Raw genomic sequence first — 23,746 nt, 5'->3', positions numbered from 1 at the left:
AGCAGTGGCAGTGCTTCTGTCCCTGGCGCCTCGTGTGTCTCCAGAGCAGCAGGACGCATCTTCAGCCTGGAGACCACCTGCTGTGCCCAGGCACACTGTGGAGCGGTTAGGATCTTGTGCGTGGCTCTGCCCGGGCTTCGTCTCCAACCCTGGGACTCTGCCAGCTGCTACCTGGGCCGAGGGGCAGAGGGAGCTGGCTCCACGGCCAGAGCAATGCAGACGAGCTGCCGCAGGCCTCCTGAGTGGCAGTAACTAACAGGGTCTGCAGTAAACTAACAGGGTCGTTTTTATTATTATTAAGGGGTATTAAAAATACACTTCTGGGCTGACTTCTGGGATAACAGCTGGGGATAAACAACCTGAAGAGACACGGCATTCTCAGGTATCTTCCAACTCCTTCATCACTCTCACTTCTCCTTTTCTTTTTTGTCTCACTCTCTCTCTGTTTTTGTTAGGAAAAATGTAGTCTTAATGTTTCTGGTTAAATATTTTTAAGGCCTGTGCTGGATTAACTAATGGTCAGCTTGGAACACCCAGCTGAGCTGAGTCAGTGTGGTGCTGGGTATGGTATCCCCTGAGGATCGTTGCCAGCAGCATAAGAGGCAGAACTGGAAGAGAAGATGGAGGGCTGTTGATTCTCCTGGGGAAGCTTGTCATGCTGGTTACATGCTATGAGCTCCGCTGTTCTCATCGCTGGAGGAGCTCTGGACCTCAGTGGCACTGAGGATGGCTGTGGTACTTTTCAGGGGAGCTCTGGTCCTTACTTTGAACAACACTGGCTCCACTGCAGATCCCTCAGCCTGCTGGCACAGATCCTTCATCCCACTGGCACAGACTTTCTAGCTTTCACCCCTGACCTTTGGGTCTTCCCAGTGCAGATCCTTGAGACAGACTTGCATGAGACACTGTCGTGGGCTCTAGGCCTCCAGCTGGACTCCTGCAGGACACTGCCATGGGATCTAGGTCATCAGCTGGATTCTTTGGGTCTCTAGGGTGTGGACAGATTTTCTGCATTTCTGTATTTTGACTCTTTTGGTGAATACTATAAAATAATCCTATAAATTAGGTGTCCTGTATTAAATCTTTTCCCTTGTAAACCCCGACTACAACAAGGCCCCCAAGAAAACACTGAAGGTGGGTGTAGCCTACAGCAGCAACAACACTGACACAGCTGTCTCTGGAGACCCGGGGCTCTGACCCCACCACTGAGCACCCTTCCCCGGGGAGTCTTGACCCCAAACCCACTCTAATCCAGTGCAGACCTCAGGGAGCATTCTGCTGACAAGTGTTTCTCTATCTGTATCAGAAAGCCACAGCATCACCAAGATTTCCTATTTGGAAGATGACTCACTTCCCAAGATCCCAGTGTTAAGAAGAAAAGTAGCAGCCCGCACACACCCACTGAGGTGTGCTGGACACAGCCCCGGGGCCAGGTGCATCCCAAGCACAGTCCCAGGGTGGTTTATGAGGCCTTGGTTTGGCTTGCAGAGCCTTTCCTGTGGCAGCGTGATTTCATAGCCAATCACATGGAAGGCCAAGAAGGTTCTTTCACAGGCCAGCACCTCCCCCTGGGTAATTTCACCCACGAGTACAGCAACAGAGAGCTAAAATGGATTTTGCCATTACCTTTAATAAGAGAGACACTTTTACTTGGCCTGAGGAATTGACAGAAATCCACTTTCATGCAGACTTCGATTTTGTGCAGTCCAGAAAGAAATAAAAAGGGCTGTAACAGCTGAGTCGAAGGGCTCGCTCTGCGCTTGGTTAACAGAGACAGGCTCCGTCACAGCCACGCGGTTTCCTGGCTCACTGGGTCCCCGTCCCATCACGCTGTGGTCAGGAAGGGGTGACATCCGTACGGAGCAGGGCGAGCTGTGGCCGCCACTCCCTTGGGACTCTGTTGCCCTGGGCAGAGAGAAAGGCACACCCCCGGCTGGGCCAGCGTGCAGGGGACAGCCATGGGAATCGGCGGAGGAGACCGGTTTGTTTCGTAGAGCTGGGATGTTGCAGCTGAAAAGCCCTGTAGTCCGCGGACGTATGACGGGCCCTGAGACAAGGCGATGAGAGATTAAGAAAAGACAAGACACGTAAGAAGAGGGACGCTGGGACCAGGTGGGACCTCACCTCTCAGATGGAGAGGCAGAGACAACCCAGCGAGGTCTGCGTCTTTATTTATACACAGTAAAAGAGGGGAAGTGCATGACAGGGCCGAAAGTGCCAGGTCTGTGTTTTGCTGAGAACACAGCAGAACGCTCTCAGAGCTTTGTGTGCTGTAGTTAACAGGGAGGAGCACGAAGGCCAGACACCTGCTGATACGCCACTGAGCTAGACATCAACTTGTCACATGTATTTACTAAGGTTTTGTAAATTAATAAGATAAAAGGCCAGAAACTATTGAATAGTCGACTTCACACGAACAAGCTGTACGATATGTGAATTACCGACTTCCCTGCCTAACGACCGAATTGCATTTCTGCAAGCGGGTGGCTGAGTGAGCTAGTGGCTGGGGACTTCATGCACGAAAGCAGGAGCCCCACCTGGCCGAGCTGCTGCTCACATCCCGCCTTGCGAGTCCAAGCAGCAGCCCAGCCCGGCCGTCCTTAGATGGGTAGGTCGCTAAACAAGGAATGTCTGTACATCTGCATAAAGTTACTAAAAATAAGACAACAGCAGTAGAAACAGAAGTGAGCCCAGGGTGAAGAAACACAATTTTCTGAGGGGTGGAAGGTAAGGAAAGGAGGCGGAGCCTGAGTGTCAGTCTGGAGGCCGCCTCCTCAAGGTCTGCTCTGTGGGGAGCCCCCCACGTCCCGGGCCCCACCTCTGTTGTAGTGGATGTTTACACTTCTCTCCTGCAGGGCCAGCCATAGCCCAGTGTGGGAGGGAGAGCTGCTACCCACGTGCCCTCTCTCAAGGACTCCCATTCCTGGGTCCCCAGGAGAGTATTCCGGGAAGAGAACATGTGGGAAGGTGAAGGGCGACGCTGTCAGGTCTAGGAGCTCACTCAGCAAGGGCAGCCCAGCCTGTCCTCCAGAGCATTTCCCACTTCACCGCCAGGGCTTGTACCAGGAGCCCGCAGAGCTAGTGTGAGCATGAGCATCTCGGTGCAGTGCGGTGGGCTCTGTGGGCGCTGGGTCCTGGCCTCAGGGGTGGAGGGGTGAGGGTCACTGCCTGGTCCGCTTGGTGCTGGCTGTACTGTGTGCGTGAAATCAGGGCAGGAGCCTTCTCACGTCTGTGACGCCTCGGCTGCCCGAGGAGACTGTTCTTCCTAAGATGCGCTGTGCCTCTCCTCACATCTCAGCGTGGGCCGCTGGTCTGCACTGCCCTCCCTTCCCCTGCAGAAGTAAACCCACGAAGCGGGGGTGGCGAACCCACGGCACGCAAGCCACAGAGGGCTGAGTGTCACCGAAAGCTCTGAAAGGTTTGCTGCACTGCTGAGCTTCGCCCTGCGGCCTTCTCACTGCCCGAACAAGCGCCGGCTGCCAAAACCCTGTAACAAAACAGCCGTGGCCTAGATGCCGCTGAGAGCTGAAACAGGCAGCAGATGCGCCATTTACTCCAAAGCAGGGTGGAAAAAGTTACAGTTAGCTCTGAAAACTGCTCTGCACATTGACTGGAAATACAAATAAATTTGTAATATGTGTGTGTGGTTTTACCTCCTTTATTTACCTCCCTTTTACCTCCTTTCTCTCCATCAGCTTTATTGATGATACACAGCACAGCTGCGTCTGTGCTGAAGATGAGGGGAAACCTACGAAGACAGTTGGGTCTACACACCCGGGCTCAGTAAATTAACAGATCTGGCAGCTGCCTGGTTTTGTCAATAAAGTTTTATTGGGACAGAGAGAGAGCTATGGTTCGGCGGAGTGGTTGTGAAGAGACCTTGCAGCCTGCCGAGCCTGCAGTGTTCACACTCTCGCCCTCCCCAGCAACGCCTGCTGCAACTCGCAGTCGTAGACTTCGGAGGCAGCCTGTGCGTCCACGATCAGAGGAGCGGATAAGGAGAATGTGATATGTACACACAGAGAGCTATTATGCTGCCACAGAGGAGGATAAGCGTGAGGCATTTGTAGGAAAATAGCTGCACCTTGAGACGGGGACGTGAAGTGTGAAGTAAGTCAGACACACAAGCTTGAATTCTGCATGATTTCTCTTATAGGAGAAACCTGAAGAATAAGTAAGAAGCAAAATAAAAGGTAGATAATAGGGAACAGGGAGATGGAGTTTTGGCAAATAGAAAGAGGATATTGAGGGGAGGAGAACCAAAAAAATTATGACCTGTTATGTACATGTACCAGCTCCCCACAGTAAGTGTAATCAGTATGTACGCACAGGAAGATGGGCAAACATAGCAGGTGACAGTGACGCATAGAACCATCTTCCTGAGGGGTGGCTCATGAGTGATAAATCTCAACATCAGGGATGACCGTGTTGTGTAAGTAAATTCCTCAGCAAGTTTTCAGCCTTTAACTCGGTTCTATTCTCTGGTCCTCTCATGATGCTGCACACCGTTACCCTGGCCTTGACTGATTTCCTAGTCTCCTCGATCCACAGAAATATTCCCACCACAGCCAGCCAGTCCACCAGAGGACAAACCCAAACCAGGTTCACTACTGTGAGGGCTACGTGTTTTGCTCTTTAGCTTTTTTCATCAACTTGTGGAGGAAAGTCTAAAATGTTAAGTAAAATAGATCAGACACACACGCTTAAACATCAAATGGTTTCTCTTACATGAGAAACCGAAGTATAAATAAAGAGCAACATAAAACACAAATAATAGAAGTAGGAAGATAGAACTCACTTGGATGGAAGGGATCAAGAAATGGAGGGGGAGGGAAGGCAGATGAAAATGGAACAGAGGTGAGCGATGTATGCGCACCAGCTCCACACAGCATATAGACACAGTGTACTGCAGACATGGACAAATAAAAACTAATAAACAGGGGCTGGGGATTTAGCTCAGCGGCAAAAGCGCCTGCCTGGCAAGCGGAAGGTTGTGAGTTCAGTTCCCGGTACCGGAGAAAAACCAAAAAAAAAAAAAAAAACAAAAAAAAAACTAATAAACAGAAGAAAGGAATTCAAAAAGGAGGAGCCTGCATTTCAAAGTCTGGGATAGTAAAGGCAGTAAGTGTGAAGATATGGCTTAAAAACCAGAGGAATTACACTTACATAACTTACAATACCGGACGATGTATTTTTACATCATCCAGAAAATGAGGGAGAGGCAGTGTTACTCATCGATAGGGAAGGGGTGAGTGAAAACTCTGGGAGTCTGGAGCACAGAGTTAGGGGAAGGCGCCGCCTGTGCTGGCCCGGAGGTGCGCTGCCGTGGCCTGGCGGGCCCTGTGTGTCCGAGCCAACTTCACTCCACCTCAGCTTGAAGACGCTCTGATGCCCTGAACTTGGTGCCTGACACTCTGCCGCCGGGGGATGAATCCTCAGAGTCTGGCTGTTCAGACTCAGGTGTCTGAATGTGCAGGCTGGGCACGGACTGCTCCTTGGCTGTGAAAACACCCTTGGGCTTCTCCTTTCTCTTCAAAACTTCTGCAATACCTCTGGCCTGGTCCAGTTTTCCTTGGTTTGTCGGTTTGTCCTGAGGTTGTGAGTCTAAAATATCTATTCTGTGTTGTGGAGTTCATGGAAGAGCTTTGACTTCCAGCTGTAATTCTGGGATGGCCTCTTAATTTAACTGTGACTTCTGTGTTTCATTATGAAATGGTAAATGGAAATTTTTACCATTGCCTGTTTGTTCCCTAAGTCTGTTTTTTCTTCCTGTACAAATGGTCTGACTACACTTCCCAGCCTGCCCGGCACATTTCCCAGCCTGCTTTGCAATCAGTTGTGGCCTGGGCTGAGTTCCAGCCAACCACACAGGGTGGAGGGTGTGGTCCTGTCGTATCATGCTAGACAGAGCCATACGTGTCTCACAGTCCTGCTAACGACTCCCAAGGCCTAACAAGGCTTTGGTGACTTTTTCTAAAGGAGCCAGATGGTAAATATTTTAGGCTGCTCAAGGGATGGCTGCCATACACAGAAATGGGTCTGCTCTGGCAGAACTGTATTACAAGGCGAGGTGGCCAGCCCTTTGTCATAGCTTCCAGTCGATGCTCACAAGATGGCAGAGACACAAGGGGAAAGGCACCTGGTCAGGTTCCTGACAAACTGAGGGAAAACAGCCTCCCCTGTTGCCATAAGCCAGCCACACTCACCCTGCGCAGAGCTCACACACTCACTGCTCTGCACTTCGGTATTTGTGTGAGATGCATCTGGCCCTCAGGGGTGCCAGTTCCCCAGTTCTCTGCTCACCAAGTACTGTAACAAGTACGGGGGATAACTGTGGTGAGGGGGCGCACACCTGTGGTCCCAGCACTCTGTGATGCTGAGGCAGGAGGACTGCAGGTCAAGCCCAGCCTGGGCAACGTAGTGAGACAGAGAAACACATCAAAAAACCCCCACAATATATATATACATGGGCAGCTCAGTGCAAAGGCCAGGGGTTCCTTAGTACCACAAAAAGAAAATTGAAGACAGCCATTAAAGGTCAAGTATTAACTTTTAAATCTCCCATTTACAATTACAATTGGGCATTATGAGCTTGAAATTCATAGTGTTTTAAGAAGGCTTTCTTATAAAAAGACAGACTAGGCTACTTTTGAGGGCGTTACTATAAATACTGCTTTTCTGCACGCTGGCGGCCACAGGTTGGGCTGCTGGCCCTGGTTTTGAAGGCGCAGCTACATGACCCAGCTCGCTCCCAGTGGCCCGGGATCAACAGAGCCGCTGGGCTCAGGATTCTGATCCATGTCTAATGAAAGATTCCATGCTTTATGAAAGTTTTCAGTCTCGCTAACTCCCTGGCGGGGGCCCACAGATGGTGAGGATACTTGAAATTGCCGGTCTGTTTGAGCTGCAGCATTTGGAGTCTCATCCTTGGCATCTGTCTGTTGGATGATATGCAGTGTCCCTGTCATCTTTATTTATAAACCAAGCCAGGGCCACAAGCGGGCTGGCACACGGTGGCCACAGAATAAATATTTGCTGGGTGAAGTTCTCTTAAATTTAATGCATAAAAATATGACTCCATAAAAATCACTCCATGTCCAGAGACCGCAAACTTTGCTTCCTGCATCTCCGATGACAACAGCAGCAGCAGCACAGACCTCGGGCAGACGGGGTGCCAGGCGGGCCGCAGAGCGCTGTGCCCATCCTCGCAGGAGGGACCCTGGACTGCGACACGGGCAGCCGGTCCTCAGAAACTCCTCTGACTACTGTATAATTCACAGCAATCGTTTTTTAAAAATCTGGTGTTAGAAGGAGACTAAAACACAGAATGTGTTCTAATGAAAATGTGCAGATGGAATTCTACAAAACTCACACTCATCACAGTACCAAGGACAGCTGAGGCAGCCTTTTCAGACAAATTATCTTAAGATCTCTCTCTGCCCCTTTTCACTAGTGAGCATTTTGGGTGGCAAAGACTTGTTTCTGCGGCTAGGGTGGATTCGTGGAGGCCGCACCCCCCGACAGAGGGCCCTCCAAAGAGGTCGCCTGTGACTTTGGGCGGTATGTCCTCCCCCACCTTATGCACTGGATCTGGCACCAAGCGACTTCTGGCTCTTCCCCAGAGTCAAAATGACCACGAAAGGGAAACGTTTTGAGTGAATTCAGGACATCAAGGCAGCCACAACACTGCAACTGAAGACGCTCACAAAAGAGGACTCCAGAGCTGCTGCAGAAAGCCATAAGACCGATGGAATAATTGTACTCTAAATGAGGGGGAGGGTTTTGAAGATTAATGGCAAAGTGCCTTTCCCTGCAACAACATTTTTGAAATTTTAAACATTAATTATATTCTTTTTATCACACTGTGTATCCATAAAAATCGTTTATAAGTCCGTGCTCTGAGATGGCCCGTCTGGCAGAGGTGGAAACTGGGGCTGCCGAGACCACCCCTCTCCCAGCTCTGGCCTCTCTCTGCAGCCCCAGCGCCACCCTGAGAGCCAGGCAGGCAGGGTGCTGACAGGAAGGCCCAGCCCGCCCAGCGACAGCCATTCGACGATGAAGCCAAGGGCAGTTGGGAGGAGGCTTTTAGAGACTGCTGACGGCAAAAGCACTTTGAACTTCTGCATTTAAACAAGCATTTAGCTTATTTCTTTGCTTATATTAAGGCAAAGAACCATTGTTCATAAACAGCGGTTCAATACAAGACAGCATTTAAGAACTAAGCCGGCAGTGCCAGGGGAAACACATCACCACAAAGGAGGAGGAAGGCGGTGTTTGTCTGTGTCCTGACCTTGGCTCCAGCAGTAGCAGGGCTGTGAGGCACTTGCAAAGGGTTCTCAATTTAGTCACTTTGAATTATTTAAAAAAATTATTTCCAATTACAAATGGAAACCCCCAACTGTATAGATTTATTTAAATTTTTGTAAAAATCCACTGAAACATTGTATTTGAGCAAAGATGTAGCACAAGTTAATTCTGCAAATTATATTAGCCAGAAGTGAGTCGCATCTGAGCGCAGGAACTAGGGGTTGTCAAGTCAATAGTTCCCGATATTTAGCAGTGCATGGAAACACTGCTCATCATCATTACTGGGGTGCTGCCGACATCTACGGAGGGAGCCCAGGGCTGATGCCGAGGACACTCCCTACCCCAAATGGCGTAACCACCCTGTGGGATGCACAAGCCATAAAAAATCTTGCAGAGGGGTGATTCTCAATTCTGACTGCACGTTAGGACACACGGTGAATTAATTGAAGAGCTTTTAAAAGACCTTGCTCCCAGTTAGGATCAGGTGGATGTGGTGGTGCATCCTTGTAATTCCAGCACTTGGGAAGCTGAGGCAGGAGGATTGCCACAAGTCTGAGGCCAGCCTGTGCTACCTCGTGAGTTCAAGGCCATTCTCAACTCTGCTGCAGTGGTGCGACCAGGCCACCTGGTCCCAGCACCCATGAAATAATGTCCTCCAGTGTTGTGGCCAGGAACAGCCCGAGAGGACACGCCAGACCTTTGTACCCACAAGGACCCGGGTGAGCTTGGAACATGAAGAGCGCACCGCACAGATAAAGCAAATCACAGACAATAAGCAGTGTCCAGCCTTGGGCGCTGCATCTGTCAGCTGTCATTTCTGCCACTACACTGTCCACAGGTTTCCTTTAAACTAGGAGCTCACAAGGAGGAGGAGGAGGTGCTGGCCAAAGAAAGGGCACAAAGTTTCGGTTATGAGCTGAATAAGTTCCAGAGTCCACTGTCTGCAGTAATGAAGATGCATACTTGGAATCTGCCACGATCTATTTAAATACTCTCACTACACTCACACACACAGAGAGGGAAGGGGGAGGGGGAGAGAGACTAATTAAAATAAAGTACCCTATACGCTCTGTGATGGGTGTGGTAACTAGCTTGATTGTGGCAGGCATTTAAAATGTCTACCGCTATCAAAACACCATACTGTACACCTTAATACACGCACTTCTTATTTGTTGACACTGAGGGCAAGCGGGACTCAGCCCTTGGCCGCACCCCCTGCCATGCCCAGCCAGTCCCAGCCTCTCCAGGCTCCCCCGCCGGCCCCGTGTGTGCCGTCCTTGTGTTTCTCAGCTCGGCCACAGCCCTCGCCTCGCAGGTGCCTCTGCTTCCCAGCCGACCCTCCCTCCAGCGCCCTGCTGCCCCACCTCGCCTGGCTGAGGAGACACCGCCCCCCATGTGCCCGCCTGCCGGCCACCCGCACGTGCTGGTGGTCACGACTCCGAGGCCGCATGGCCAGGCCGGGGCTCCCTCTGACTGCCTCTTTTGCCTGCCCTGTCTTGGGCTGAGGTGCACTCACCTTACAGGGCTGGCGAAGGGCTGGCAAGTGTCACGTGCCCGGGCTGACTGCCTGCCAGTGACCACAGAGGCGGAGTGGCAGGAAGAACAGTGCCCGAGCGCCAGGTGTCAGAATCAGTCGGTCCCAGAGGTGTGTGGGGTCCGGCATGCTAAAAGATGGCCAGCTTTGGGCAGGATGGGTTGCTCAGGGCTAACACACACTATGCCTCCCACCTTCTTTGCACTACTTTATGTGAATCCCAATCTTCCAGGAAGGAAATCATTCCCACTGCACGCGTTTTCACTCACGTTTGCTATAATAACATCTGCAGAGTAGAAACCACAGAATTGTGTCTGTTCTCCAAAGAGTACCATCCTCCAGTGCCTTCGGCAGAACCCATTTTTCTGGTTGTAGCTTGGGAATTTCACAAATCTTCCCAGTTCCAGATTGGGAAAAGAGTAATTTCTGGGTGGACAATAAAGGAGCGAGCTCTTCCCTCTCGTCTGCTGTGTATTTGTTTACTTACCGGTTAGCAGGTGTCCACAGTGACTGAACGCTGTTGGACAGGATGCCGCCCCTGGCTCAGGGTGGCAACGCAATTCCCACATCATGGGGCTGAGCACAGTTGTCCTCTTCCTCCCCGCACCCCCAGAGCCACCCACAGCTGCTCATGTCACGTCACCGTGGACAGACCCCACGTACCTTGTAGTGGAACAGAAACAACCCGCAGAACAGGCTGTACAGGTCCGCCGTGAGCAGGGAGAGGTTGACGGCGGTGGCGCTGGTCTTCTTGATGACGATGGGCATAAAGCTGTAGAGACCGAACATGCAGGCGCTGAAGCCCACGTACAGCAGCCCTGAGGGGCAGAGAGAGCGTCACATGGTGGCGGGCGGGGACTCGTGCATGGGATGGCTCCCTAACGCTAGCTCTCTTCTCATCAGTGCTGCCCACTGGCCAAACCCCCGCAAGCAAGAAAGCGAGGAGTCCAGGCCCATGTTCGGACAAAGCACTTGCTGCACCTTGCTAGTCTTCTGCCCCTCTGGGGAGCAGCGCGGCAATGTCCAGCCTGGGTTCTATCGCCAAGCTGGCCAGCATTAACTAGTTTTTTTTTTTTGTCTTTTTGAGACAGGGTTTTGCTCTGCAGTTCAGGCTGGCCTTGAACTCACTCTAGCCCAGGCTGGCTTCAAACTCTCAGCATCCTCCTGCCACAGCCTCACTGTCATTAACTTTTGCTCTCCATATACTTGAAAACCCTTTGACGTCTTGGGTTTCTAATGTAAACCAGGAACAACTCTGCTCAGGATCATGTGCTGTCAGGATTGTGAACAGATACATAGTTGCTGAATGGAAAAGCAGACCTGCCACAGACTGAGCGTGGGGTCCCGGAGCCCCAGCCTGTGGCCCTGGGTGGCTCACTCCTTGCTCCAGGATGGAGTGCTGACGGGTTCAAGCCTAAGAATTCTGCCCCGCCCCACCCAAGACACTGAGCCCTGCCTCCCCTAGCTTCTTAGGGTACCATGGGCTCACGTATGAGAGTCACCCCAAAATGTGCTATAGTCAGTCTCTCCCTATCCACTTATGCCTACATACACACTGGTTAGTACAAACTCCAGATACTCAATTTTGTAGGGTCCCAGCAGAAGTTTACAGCTAATTCTAAAATTTGCTTTATCTTTTCCCAGACGTTTTTTCAGGGCAAAGGTAGAAAAATAATGCTCATTTCTCTACTTTGAAAGAACAACGGGCAGAACAAGCATAAGTAATACATTCAGTGGATGTTTCCAAGAAATCCTGATTACAGGTGCCTGGTGGGACCAGATGATTTCTCCCGAATCTGGTGAATTTAGGGTGATTTAGTAGGGAGTGGATCTCCAGTCCCTCTGACTTATGGAGACCAGAGATTCCTCCAGAGAGAAATTTGGTTTGCTCCTATAAAAGTAGATAGGGCATAAACTCTCATTTTGTATTTTTTTCTGATTATAAGTTTAAGAAAACTCACATCAAAAATAATAAATAAATAGAAAAGTCACATCAGATCCATATTAAAATATTGCTTTGAACATTAAGTAAGCAAACTCAGGGTGACAGCGCCCTCTAGTGGTGGGATGAGCGCTCCACGGGAGCAAGGGAGGCCCTTGCTTCTGCACTGCCGGGGGAGGTTTTGTCGCAGTCTCAGGGCCTGATTCCCCCCGCACAGGTCTCAGCTCCTCACAACACTCCATTGCCCTGCCCTTGGCTTTCACGATACTTTAATCCATTTTCCTTTTAACCGAGTTACTAAAACTTAAACACTCCACAGCCTATGACTAATACCTGAAAAGACATATAAGTTGATCCAATATTCCTTAATCTGTGACCAACCACTAGGAACAAGATTCATCCATAAACTAACGCACAAAAATAATCGAATCCGGACAGAACACAGCGCAGACGTACCAGGCCCTCTGACAAGGCGGCACTGGCGTAGCTGATGCCATGACCGAGCTACAGGCTCCGGAGCACTCTCGGCCACCGTGTTCCCCGGGAGGTCCCCCAAAGCCTGGCGCACTCAAGGCGGGGCTTGGGGAAGGTGAAGGCCGGAGACTGCAGTTGGAGCGGGCTGGGGTCAGGAGAGGCGGTCACTGGGCCTGGCCTGGAGGGTCCTCCCTCTCCCGGCGCCTCCCTCCCTGCTCCGCCACCCGGGCGTCCTGGTGTGAGCGGCTCTTCCCCACGTGTGACTTTCCAGGCACACCCAGCCAGGCGGGGCTCAGCGTGCGGCCACGCTCCTCCCGGCCGGCTCAGGGCGCCTCCAGACGTAACATTCCAAGCGCGTGTGCTGAAGCTGCAGGAATCCCACCTAGGGCTACACGTCACTGTCACCACTCGTGGCTTTTGCCAGGTCAAGCAGAGTGTTGGGGTACGAATGCCCTGTTTTGTAAGTGAGGCCGTCAGCCAAATGGGCCCATGATTAGATGGGCGCTGGAATGCAGCAGTGCTCCACTCTGCAGATTTCTGGTCCTGGGAGGATGTCAGCTGTTAGTGGACGTCAGCCTGTGTCTGAGGATCAACCTGTTGTCCATGTGGGGGTCCCAAGTGACCAACAAGGGCAAACAAGTGACCGAATCACTTTTCAGCCGGCATAACTGCTGCAATAGTTACAATATAGACCACTGTATGTCCTGTCACTTATCTGAAATATTTTCTCAGTTAGACAGAATTTGGTCACTCTTGTCCTTGTGTACTAAAGAGATTTAAACTAAGGAGACTGAAAGTAATACCAGTGGCTGTTCTCATGCTGTGTGCCGTGTGCTGGACCTGCCCTTGCTATGCTCCACCGCGCGGGGACGCTCTTGTCACCCCTCGGCACAGGGAGGGGACAGGTTGCAGAGGCGACAGTCAGGAGACAGCCTGGCCAGGCTCAGCAGGGGACATGCCATACAGCACAGGCTGCAAAGGCGGGGAGTGGGTGACTGGCGAAGCAGGGTAGTGGGGCCGCCAGAGGTGAGCAAGCGCAGGAGGCTGTTCCACCAGACGGCCGGAGGCGCGCAGGCAGGAGGCCTTGGGGCAGAGGCTGGGGATGCCCTGCAGGCAGAGGCCGGAGAGACTCGGTCATTTCTGGAGATCTGACCCCAAACAGCTGGAAGTGGAGAAACACTTGGTTTCCACCACCATCTCCCTCTCCTGGGCCAAACCTGGCCGGGAGCCAGTGGACGGGGATGCCTGGCCAGGGCCCTCGCCCGGGCAGAGCAGGTGGGGAAACGGGGGTGAGGAGCAGAGCTGCAGACGCCTGCCCTTGGGTTTCAGTCCTACATCCGAGCCTGGGCATGCGCCCTTTGTCGTATTTCTCGCTCTGGTGAAGAGAGGTGCGGCCTGGGCGTAGCACATAGTTAGAGTCTAATGAGCATCTCATTTTACGTGTGATTTATATGATTTATATAAAATAGCACATATGACGTATGCCTGTGTATGCCACATGTATTTTATCTCATCTCTTTTTTTTTGGTACCGGGAATCAAACTCAGGACATTGCACTTGCCAGGCAGGCAGGTGTGCCACTGAGCTCTGCCCTCGGCCCCCATGTCTTGTTTTGGATCCCACTAGTATTTTATCTTTCTCTTTCCTTTGTATACACTAGATTTCTAAAACACTATTTTTAATTCTTAAAAACAATGGCTGGGTAAGATGATGCCTCAGAGCACATGAATTAGGCTCGGCCTGTCCTGGGAAGCCAGGATCCCGTCAGGCTGCGCGCCCCAGGCCTTGGGTCCATGCTGTTATGGATGGAATGTTCCTAGCTAACTCCAAATGCTCCCTGCTCTGCAGTGTCACTGTCCCAGCTTCAAGGCAAGCTTCATGTTCTGGCCTGTGGTGGTGAAAATCTGAAACAAGACTCCACGACGCCTGAAGTCGAAAAGCCGGAGCGTCTCGTGAGTCCGGTGGGCCGACCGCCACGCGCTCTTCTTCCCTATGGTGTTCCCTCTCACTCAGCTTCCGTTTGTTCACACAGCCGTTAGCACACGGCGAAGGGGATGAAGGGAATAGTAAAGTGGTTTCTTAGGTTCCTGGCTGTGATTCCAACACTCCTGCTCCCCAGGAGCACACTTTCACTGTACTAATTCCCATGTTTTACTCGGGTTTACTGATTAGCTCAACACAGTCTCTGCATTCTGCAGAGCAAAACGAACAATAGGAACTATTGCTTTCTTGCTTTTAATCAGTCTATCTTGTGACTGACCCGGGTTGTAGAAAAATAACAATCTGTTAAAAAAAAATGCCTTGAAGTCAAGAAAACAGAAAACATGTACTGTTCCATTTATCTGTGGAGGAAAGACACCCTTCTGCTTTGGTAAAGTGAAACCGTGTGAGTTGTCCAGGCACTGTCTGAGGCTGGTTAGTGTCGTGGAAAGAGATGAGGACTCCTTGAATTCTGTTCTCCTAAGGCATGCAGGGAGCGAGAGGATGCTGCTCCTCCTTGAGGTCCCCCTGCCTCTCTGGTCCTGAGGCACAGTGGCTGCCATGTGCCTCTCGGTCCGCAGCAGAAAGAGCCAGGCCAAGCCTAGGCCCTGCCTTGCCCCTGCGTCTGTGTCTGTGCGTCTTGTGACCCGAAAGAAGGCAGAAAAGGACCCGCTGCCTCCACGCGCCCATTTGTTCACTCAATGAGCAGATTCTCTGAACACCATCTGCCTGGAACTGAGCTAAGTTGCACAGCGGTCACCGTGAACCAAGGAGGACAAGGCGGCCCGCGATCGACATTGGGGAGGCTTCAGACGGGACAGGAGGCCTATTCGTTCACCCTGCGGGCTGTTGTTTCCAGCCAGGAGTTACAGGGTGCCCTATGGTGCGCTCCTACCCCTTCCTCATCGCCCGGGACTCCTGGGGACTGACATTTTAACGGCAAGCCTAAGATCCCAGAATAAAGCTACCTTCTGAAGACACGTCTAACTAAAACTGGTTATAACACATCCTCTATGGACGTGCATCTGGCAGCCACACAGGTAGAGGACAAGTTCTTTCTGATCATTGCTACTCCCGTCAGTGGCAAATTACTTTACCCTCAGACGTCGTATGTGAAGTGCTGTGGGCCCGGGTGCCCTTGGGTGCCGGCCTGGAGTCACGGAAGCAGATGGCTCTGCATCGTCAGCCTCCCCTCCTCCCCACCCCACCTTGCCAGTGGTTTTCATGGGATCACAGCGCTCTGGAGAAAATGCAAGCGGCAGGACTCTGTGACACGCACAAGGGCTCGTCAACCACTGAAGTCCCTCGAGAGAGCCCTGGGGACAGTCACACCTGCTTCCGCGGGTCGCAGAGGCACTTCAGTAAAGAGCAGCACTCTTTGCTAAAGCGCCGCTTCCTAAAGTGCACACCAGCTTTGTGTTTTGGGGCCAAAGCACGGGCCCACCTCTCTGCACTTGCGCCTGAGAGCATTTTGCTTTCTTTCTGCTTTTCAGCCTAGTGACGCACTTCCCTGTCTGTGGCCGGCCTCGGCCGTGCTCCTGGACAGGTGCTCACAGGGAGTGGAGGAGCCTGCGGCCCAGGCCCAGGCAGCCAAGAGTCCCCGAGATGACGGGGGCTTCGTCTTCCTTGCCTCCTCCTGTCTAAGTCCCGCGGTGCTTATGTCCTTCCCAGCACCACTGCTCCTCACACACTTCTCAGCACCATCACCGCGCACAGTGCCGGCACCGCAGCCTTACCTATCTGCCAGTCCCAGGGGACCTTCAGCAGCTCCTTGTGCTCCATGATGGCTCTGCGGAGTCAAGGAGAGTGGGTGTGATGAGTAGCAGGCCTGAGCTCTGCTTCCCTCCCTTACCACGTCCACACACAGGACGAAGCCTCCAGCCGAACTTCCAACATGACTTTAGGCCACACAGCGGCGGCGTGGCTCCTCCCGGAGGCCTTGCCGGGCATGGCTGGTGGTGGGCTGGCGGGCTTGGTGTGCACAGTGGACCCCGCCACCCGCCCACCTCTCTGTCCGCTCGGCCACACCTGGCGCAGCCTGCTTCCTCCTGCTCAGGGGCTCCCGGAGCAGCAGCGGCCAGTGCGGGAGAGCACTGCACTCGCAGGGTTAGGCGCCCCTGGCTGCGTTCTCCCCAGCAGTGCCTCACAGGTGGGCACGCCTGGCGCGCTGGAGGGGTGCTCTCGGGTGCCAGGGCTGCTGCACCGTGAGCCCCAGGCACGAGAGGGACCGGGGTGTGCTGGGCCTGCTCCGTCACTCACAGTGAGTCCAGCCTGTCCCGGAGGTGCCCCTTTGCCAAGCGAGCCTGAGGCAGCGTCCCCGGGGGCTCAGTCCAAGACAGTGGGCTGTAACGGAAGCAAGCGGCCCCGGACCTCCGGATAGGTGCCTTGCACTCAGGGACGAGAGCCGTAAAAGCACCGTCCGTCTACAAAGACAGGCTCCGCAGAGCCACGCAGGGCAACCCCTTTCCTCTTACCAAGCCTTCGCACCTTCAGAACGGGCCCCAATAAACCCTCCGTAGGGTTTTGTATTTCTGTGCCTTTGTGCTGTGGGCTTTTTTCTTTTTCTTTGTTTGTGGTTCTGGAGATTGGATCCACACTGAGCTACACCTCCAGATGTTTTATTTTTTGAGACAGGATCTTGCTAATTTACTAAGCTGCCGAGGCTGGACTCGAACTTGCAATCCTCCTGTCTCCGCCTCCCAGAGTTCTAGGATTACAGGGGCACACCAGGACCCCTGGCTTGCTCTAGAGGGCTTTTCTTTGCTTGTTTATTTGTTTTATCAGTATCTCAGGACAGCAAAATTCAGAGGACTGCCAGAAATACACTGAATGCCAAATGTGTTTAAGGTGACTCCAAAACATCTTCCATACATAACTTTGGACACTGAACCAATACAACTACAAAGTGCTGGCTTTGTAGGAAGAAATGTGGTGAACTGAGAATTACTTCTTTGTGGAAAAGGAGTTGCTGATCTCAGGCTGGAGGTGATGTGCTCATTCTTTATCCCTTATAAGGAATATAGGACATAAGTCCTTTACTGATAGAAAGTTACGCTTTCTTGACCCTTATTTTAACAATAAATGTCAGACACCAAGTGATGCTTTAAGTGATGACTTATTTGCTCCAGAATTATTGCAAAACTGGTGCTTTTGCCTTTTCAATCACTAGTGAATGTTTGTGTTACATCTTTATTTTTAAATGAAAATGGAAATCCTAAATTCTAAGAAATGAATTTGAAGTATGGTTTATTTTTATACATCCATGGGCAGTAAAAGAATGAGTTTTTAACAGGGCAATTTTAAACTGCGAGTTTCCCAGCAGTTGTCACTAGCGCACAGGATGTCTCTTTTTGGAAGTACATTGAACTGTGACGTTCATGCTTAATTTTCGCTTCTCTAATATCCCGCTCAATGGTTCTGGAGGATGGAAGTGCTCATGTTTTCTAACAAATTACCTTCAAGGCTCATTAAATGTTCTATAATAATTTATAATACACTTGCTTAGTTTGAGAGAAATTTACCAAGCAATTTGCACATTTGTAAGAGCTAGGTGTGGAGGCTGGTGCCTGCTCTGCAGTCCTGATCTTACACCTGAGGGCCAAGAGGCACAGCAGCCCCTCACCCCCACTGGGCTCTGGCTGTTTTACTCACAGTTGAATTCCACTGAAGAAGGCACCGAAGAGCCCGATCATGCCCAGGAACTCCACGCGGCTGAGCGTCCGGACGATGTACTCCTCCCAGACGTTAGAGATGCCGTACAGCGTGGCCCCTCCCAGCACCAGGAGGTCCCCCACCAGCTTGTTCTCCCCTGGGACCAAGAAAGCACAGGAGCCCCATTAACAGGACCTGGCGCCAGCAGCTGAGCTCCCTGGCCCATTCCAGTTCTGCAAGAGGCCCACGATTTCCCCGGAAGTGGGCAGTTCGTGCCATGCTCTAGGTGTGCGCTGCTGTCCAGGAAGCCCGTGCTGACAGCTGGCACACCGAAGGCCTCTTGCTGAGAAGGACACGAGTTTCTTTCGGTCCATTCTCTCCACAGAGCCTGGTGCGGGGCCTGGGAGTGTCTCTGTGAGCGGCAGAGGCTGGCACTGCTGACGCACTGCTCCCTAGGGCGCTCTGTGACCTCAGGTGGACCCAACGTGGGCCAGCGAATCTCTCCCGCCCTCCACTCTGCAGGAGGAGAGCTCAGCCAGCTTCACAGTCACCTTCAACCACAGGCAAGATGCGAGCTGTTCAGATGATGGGATCGAAAGGATCTGCATTATTTTCTCCCCAGAAGTAGTAACGTGAAAAGGAGAACAATGTCATTAATGCCTGACTCATAAAAAGCCGTTTTCAGCTCAGTTTTGCTTCCTGTCCCATTTTTAAGAAGTGTGTTATCTAGTATTTTCTACAATTAGGGGAACTCTCCCCACTCCAGGGAGCCAGGGAATTGGGGCAGAGGAGCCCAGGGCAGCAGCAGCCCCAGCCCAGCAGTGTGGTGCCTGCGGGTGAGCTGTGGCCCCAGCAAGAGTCCGGCAGGCTCAGCTCCGGCCTCTCAGACGCAGAGCTTCTCCTGAGCAGTTGGAGCCCAGGCACTCCAGCATGTGGCTTCCCAGGAAAGGACGCGGCCCGGCCTGCGGGGACCTCAGGCAGTCACCACGGAAGGCCGGAGCGCGGAGCCACTTTCCATGAGAGGACTGGAGGGAGAGGGAAGAGGTCTCGCTCTCAGGGAATGATGGGGAGACTGGACTGTATTCAGTCGGGGGTGGGGTTGGGGTTGGGGTTGGGTGAGCGTGCGGCCCTCAGTCCCTAGCCAGGGGCTGAGGCCCTGAGGGGCAGCAGGGCTCGACCCTGGGGAAGCCGGCTGTGGCGACTCACTCACTGGAGCCTCCGCTGTGTGCCAGCCATAGAAGGGTGACAAGCTTTCAATTTTAAGGAGTTCACGGAGGAACAACCCCAAAGACAAAATATACCTTTAACTAAAACTGTAAAATTATTCGTCTCTTTGTTCAGGAGACACTTCAGGATCCTCAGTTACTAAAATTAATGTTATACAACGGGACTCGGGAAAGCTAAATCATAAGTAAACAGGTTAATAGGAACTATTAACATCGATCTATCTCTCAAAAGTCCTGAAAAGAGAACACCCGGTCCCGGTGAAGTCTCACTGAGTTTTTTGAACTCCATGATTATCCAGTTCTGGCCTCTACCACAGAAACTACTCACCGTTTTTTGAGTCTTTGCCAATCCAGGGATAATTATTTGGTGAATGAAATGGTTTTGTGTAACAGCAAGTTCAGAAATATTTTCTGGTACCAGTGACAAAAATGCTCTACATTGTTAACTACATTTTTGCTAAAAACCATACTCACCGACTTTAAAATCAGTTTGAAGGGGATTTGTGCGCGCACAGCACAGCGGCCATCGGCTCATGCGAGGAGGGCCCTGAGGGCCCTGGGCCCTGGCCTTCCTCTCCCTCTCAGGCGACCTGGCTGCCCCTCGGGGAGCTGACCTCTCCCCGTGGGCTCCATAGGGTGTGCCTTGCCGGCCCAGCATGGCCACGCATCTATGGGCTGAAATTTCTGAAATCACAAACCAAAATAACCCTTTCTTCCTTTCAAATTGATTTATCTCAGGTGTTTGTTGTCGTTGTCGTTTTGGTACTAGAATCGAACTCAGGACCTTGTGCTTGCCAGGCAGGCGCTGTGCCGCTGAGCTACCTCCTCAGCCCTATCTCAGGTACTTTTACAGTATGCAAAGCTGACAGATGTGACAAATATGAAAATGTCACTGATTAAATATGATCAAACTAAACAGAGCACAGTTTTATCAGCCACGTAGCACACTGAGGTGCTTGGTGTGATGAGGGAATTTGTGTTTTGTGTCTAACACTTGTGCTGAGTTAGCTAAGAGTCATGACACATTGCTCCGTTCATGCGTCTAACGCAGTGGACACTGGCGTGGTGCTGCTTGCTGGTTTTGTACAATGCTCCCGGGCTAAAGTTACGCCCAGAAAAGCTGTCATTATGTCTGCACGAAGCCACAAGTGACAGTGCTTTTAAATGTGGAGTTAGCGGACCCATCTGAACTTGTGAAAGTCCGTTCAGCCACCGCCTCGCCCGAGCTCCACACCTGGCATCTGAACCCTCTCGAGGTCCTCTCTGCGCGTGTGACCTGTGGACTCGAAGGGTGTGGGTTGTGACTTAGCCCTGTGCTCTGCGTGGTCCCGGGCGTGGCTCTCGGAATAGGATATGCTCCCTACAGGAGGCGCTGACTGAGGGTCCTCCTCACCCCGTGGGCAGCGGCTTGGGCAGCGGCAGCGGCAGTGCAGGTAGAGTTTGAACCGTGTCATGCTGGGCAGACCAGAGGGTCTTTCTGCACTTGTTTCCTCATCTTAAAATGTGTTTCTTGTGAGAACACAACGTGTGAAACGCTTGGTGTGCTGCCTGGGCTTACGAGGTGCTCGCAGATGGTGTCTGGAAAGCGAGTCCATCACCCCGTGAGTGACCCCGGCGGCGCTGGGTGAGCCTTTCTCATCCCCACTGCCCCTCGAGTTCTAACTGCTTTGCAGGAATTGAATTTCCTCACTGGGGTTTTGTTTAATTATCCGAAGTCCTGTTTGGAGGCTTCAGGGTGTGTGAGTGGAGGCGGGAGGAGGAGAGCAAAGGTTTTTAAATCACTGCTTACACTTGGTCGACCACTAAACCTGGAAGGCGGCTGGAGCTGTTCATGAAAACGTTCCCCCCCGCTCCGCCACATCAGAGTCTCAAATAGGGGACACCTTCGTTTTGCAGGGACTCGGTTTAACTCTAAACGTCGCACACCTGGGAGATCCTCTCCACTCCAGGCAATCTGGGAGAGTTGTTCACCTGAACTTACTATGTTACAACAATTGTACATTTCTTAGAGCAGTCACTGCTCTGAAAAAATAAGGATTAAGTGATATACGGAAAGAATGCTGTCTAGACTACGTGTAGGCTACACGAATTTCCTATTTTCTCTGTTTTTTTTTCCTTTTTAAAATATATTTTATATAATAACTTAAGTTGCTACTGAATTAAACACTTTTGTAGGGGTGAATTATGTCCAGTCCTGATTTTGTCAGATGAGCTGTTGGACACCATACCTGAGCTGGACTTAAAACATCAGACAGGGACTTGGGTGCCTTTTCAACACCCTGTTGGGCTAAAGCTGACTCTGTTGACATGACTGCTTCCTGCGTCACAGGTCACCGATGCTGTGGGTCTACGGCAGATTTCATGGACAGATAAAACACTTCAGGGTGTTTTTGCCTCCTCCAAATTTTAAAAAACAGAAAAGGAAAGTCTGACTGCTTTGGAAAGGGCTCTAATGGGCTTTCTGTCCTTTTCTTTAATGGTTCTTCTTTTCTAACGCTTCATTTGAAAGCTAGAAAAATCTTTTACAGAAGTCGGGTATAAAACCTGGGGACCCATTGAAGTCAACTGAACATCCAGGCATAGGCACTCAGATCCATTAGGACCGCCAACTTCCCTGCCCAAGGATTGTCAGCTGACGGCCAGGACCAGTGGCAGGGCTGGGGGCAGGACCCTCCTGAGGTACATGGCTCTGCTTGGCAGAAGGCGGAGGAGGGGTAATTAAGTTGTGATTTTGAACAACTGGCCACACTGTACCCAACAAAAATGCCATCTGATTGGTTCCAAAGAGACTGTCCGCCCCGAGCCTACTGACTCCTGCACAGAGAATGCGGCTGGCCCTCCTGTGACCCATGGTTCCTGGACAAGAGCTGGGGGTTGGGAGATGCTGCAAGTGCATTTCTGCCTCTCTGTCATGGTGGGCCAGGCGCTGGGAGGCTGAGGCTGTCTCTTGCCCATGTTGTATCTTCTGCTCCTAGCACGCAGATGGGAAGACACTTGCCTGGTGTCAGGAGCTTGGGGACTGAGACCCTGTGCTTTCTCAGCTCTGAGGCCCTGGGCTCCTTCCTGGGCTGCCTGGATCTTGGGGTTCTCATGTGTTACACAGAAAGGGGCTAAAGAAGGTCCTTGTCAGTTATAAAGTTCTGTGGTGCAGTACAAATGACATCATTTCAGACTTCAGATGACCTGGTCTCATGAAGTGAAATGTCCCTATTCTGACTCTTTGCTACCTAATTTCCTGGCAGAAAGAGCAATCCCAAGCACTATAGAAAAGTGGCGCCTTCTCTTCTACTCCAGTGGTAACTTTCTTTCTGTTCCAGGAGCCCTTCTACAGCAGGAAGATTAGGGTCCATTTGAAAAGCATTACATTTAAAAAGGACCCTCTGAGATTCAATTGGCCAGGCCTCCCGAGGACCCACTGCAGGGTTGACAGGCCGGGAGTGAAGCTTCGCCAGATGTACCTCCATGCAGCAGTGGTACCAGTGACCCTCTGCCCACTACAAACAAAAGCCGTGCACAACAGGCTGAGCTGAGCTGTCTCTCTTGAGATACTGAACATTCCGCATCAGCCTCCTGATGTTAAATGCCCACCACGTAGGCCCGTATCAGCCTCCGACTGGTGGTGGGGAGGCTGTACGCTCAGGAGCGGGTGTGTCCAGCACCAGCACCTCCAGCCAGCTGCTCCAGCCTCTAAGACGTCCCCAGGCCAGCAATGCCCCAGAGGCAGCTTCTGGGCCCTTGCTGTGCCCCCCACTTCCTCCTTGCTGGGGCCTCACCCGCCTGGAAGCCCTTGGCCTGGACTCACCTGCTCCCTGGTGTCGCCCCACCAGCACGTCGGCGCCCACCATGCAGCCCATGCCCAGGATGCAGACCACGATGCCCAGGAAGTGCACGGCCTTGTACCGGACCAGCAGGAAGAACCAGGACAGCAGGATCACCACCGGGATCACGAAGCAGTCCAGGAGCTGCAGGGTGACAGGGAGAAGCTCAGGGGCAAGGCAGGGCACAGGGGCGGGAAGTGCACCCCGCAGAGAGGACTTCTTGACTGACTGGGCACTGGGGCTACCAGAGCAGAGGTGGAAGCCCTGCGGGGATGGCTGAGGCCTGGGAGGTCACCAGGCCTTGCACGGCCATCGGAGTAGAGCTGGGCATGGGAGCGGGGGGGGGGCAGAGTCTGAGGACGCTGCGCAGATCCTCAGAACTGACACAGAAGCCGACAGTAATTTCTCCCCGACATCATTCCTCCAGACCCGATAGAAGTTTCTAATCTGTCCTGGGCATTTCATTCTAGGAAGAAATTGCTCCAAATATTAATACAAATATTAGCCTCAAAGCTTGAAAATATGTTAATGATACTGTTGTTTAAAAAGAATGTGATAAAGGCTGTACAAAGAATAGAACAACAACAAAAAAAAGCTCTGGAGCCAGACAGCTCCTCACCCTGCAGGTAACCACACTCAGCCTGGGCCCTAGAGCCCCTGGGACATAGCCGAGCACCCCTGGCCGGTTGGGTCTTAGGCACCTGGGCGCTCCCAAGTCCCGAGGGCAGAGCCGTGTCCCCGAGGTCACACGGACTGTTGGTGTCAGCAGGACTTACAGATGGTGACATCTTTAAACAATCTTTAACGAAGGCCA

At 52.1% G+C, this 23,746-nt stretch overlaps 1 protein-coding gene across 1 annotated transcript in view; it reads right to left on the bottom strand.

The window, feature by feature from the left end:
• The window catches only part of Slc35f1 (solute carrier family 35, member F1), a 216,028-nt gene that overhangs the window by 7,627 nt on the left and 184,655 nt on the right, over window positions 1-23,746 (bottom strand). The window contains exons 4-7 of the mRNA XM_005389123.2: window positions 22,917-23,076; window positions 17,889-18,045; window positions 15,974-16,026; window positions 10,505-10,659 (exon numbers count right to left, since the gene is read on the bottom strand). Of these exons, the coding sequence (XP_005389180.1) occupies window positions 10,505-10,659; window positions 15,974-16,026; window positions 17,889-18,045; window positions 22,917-23,076 (525 nt within the window). The remainder of the gene's footprint in view (window positions 1-10,504; window positions 10,660-15,973; window positions 16,027-17,888; window positions 18,046-22,916; window positions 23,077-23,746) is intronic.

This window comes from Chinchilla lanigera, unplaced genomic scaffold (genome assembly GCF_000276665.1).
Source record: "Chinchilla lanigera isolate Chin_1 unplaced genomic scaffold, ChiLan1.0 scaffold00035, whole genome shotgun sequence".
Lineage (NCBI taxonomy): Eukaryota > Metazoa > Chordata > Mammalia > Rodentia > Chinchillidae > Chinchilla > Chinchilla lanigera.
The sequence above is the reverse complement of the archived record's forward strand: the minus strand, read 5'-3'. Positions and strand labels throughout refer to the sequence as shown.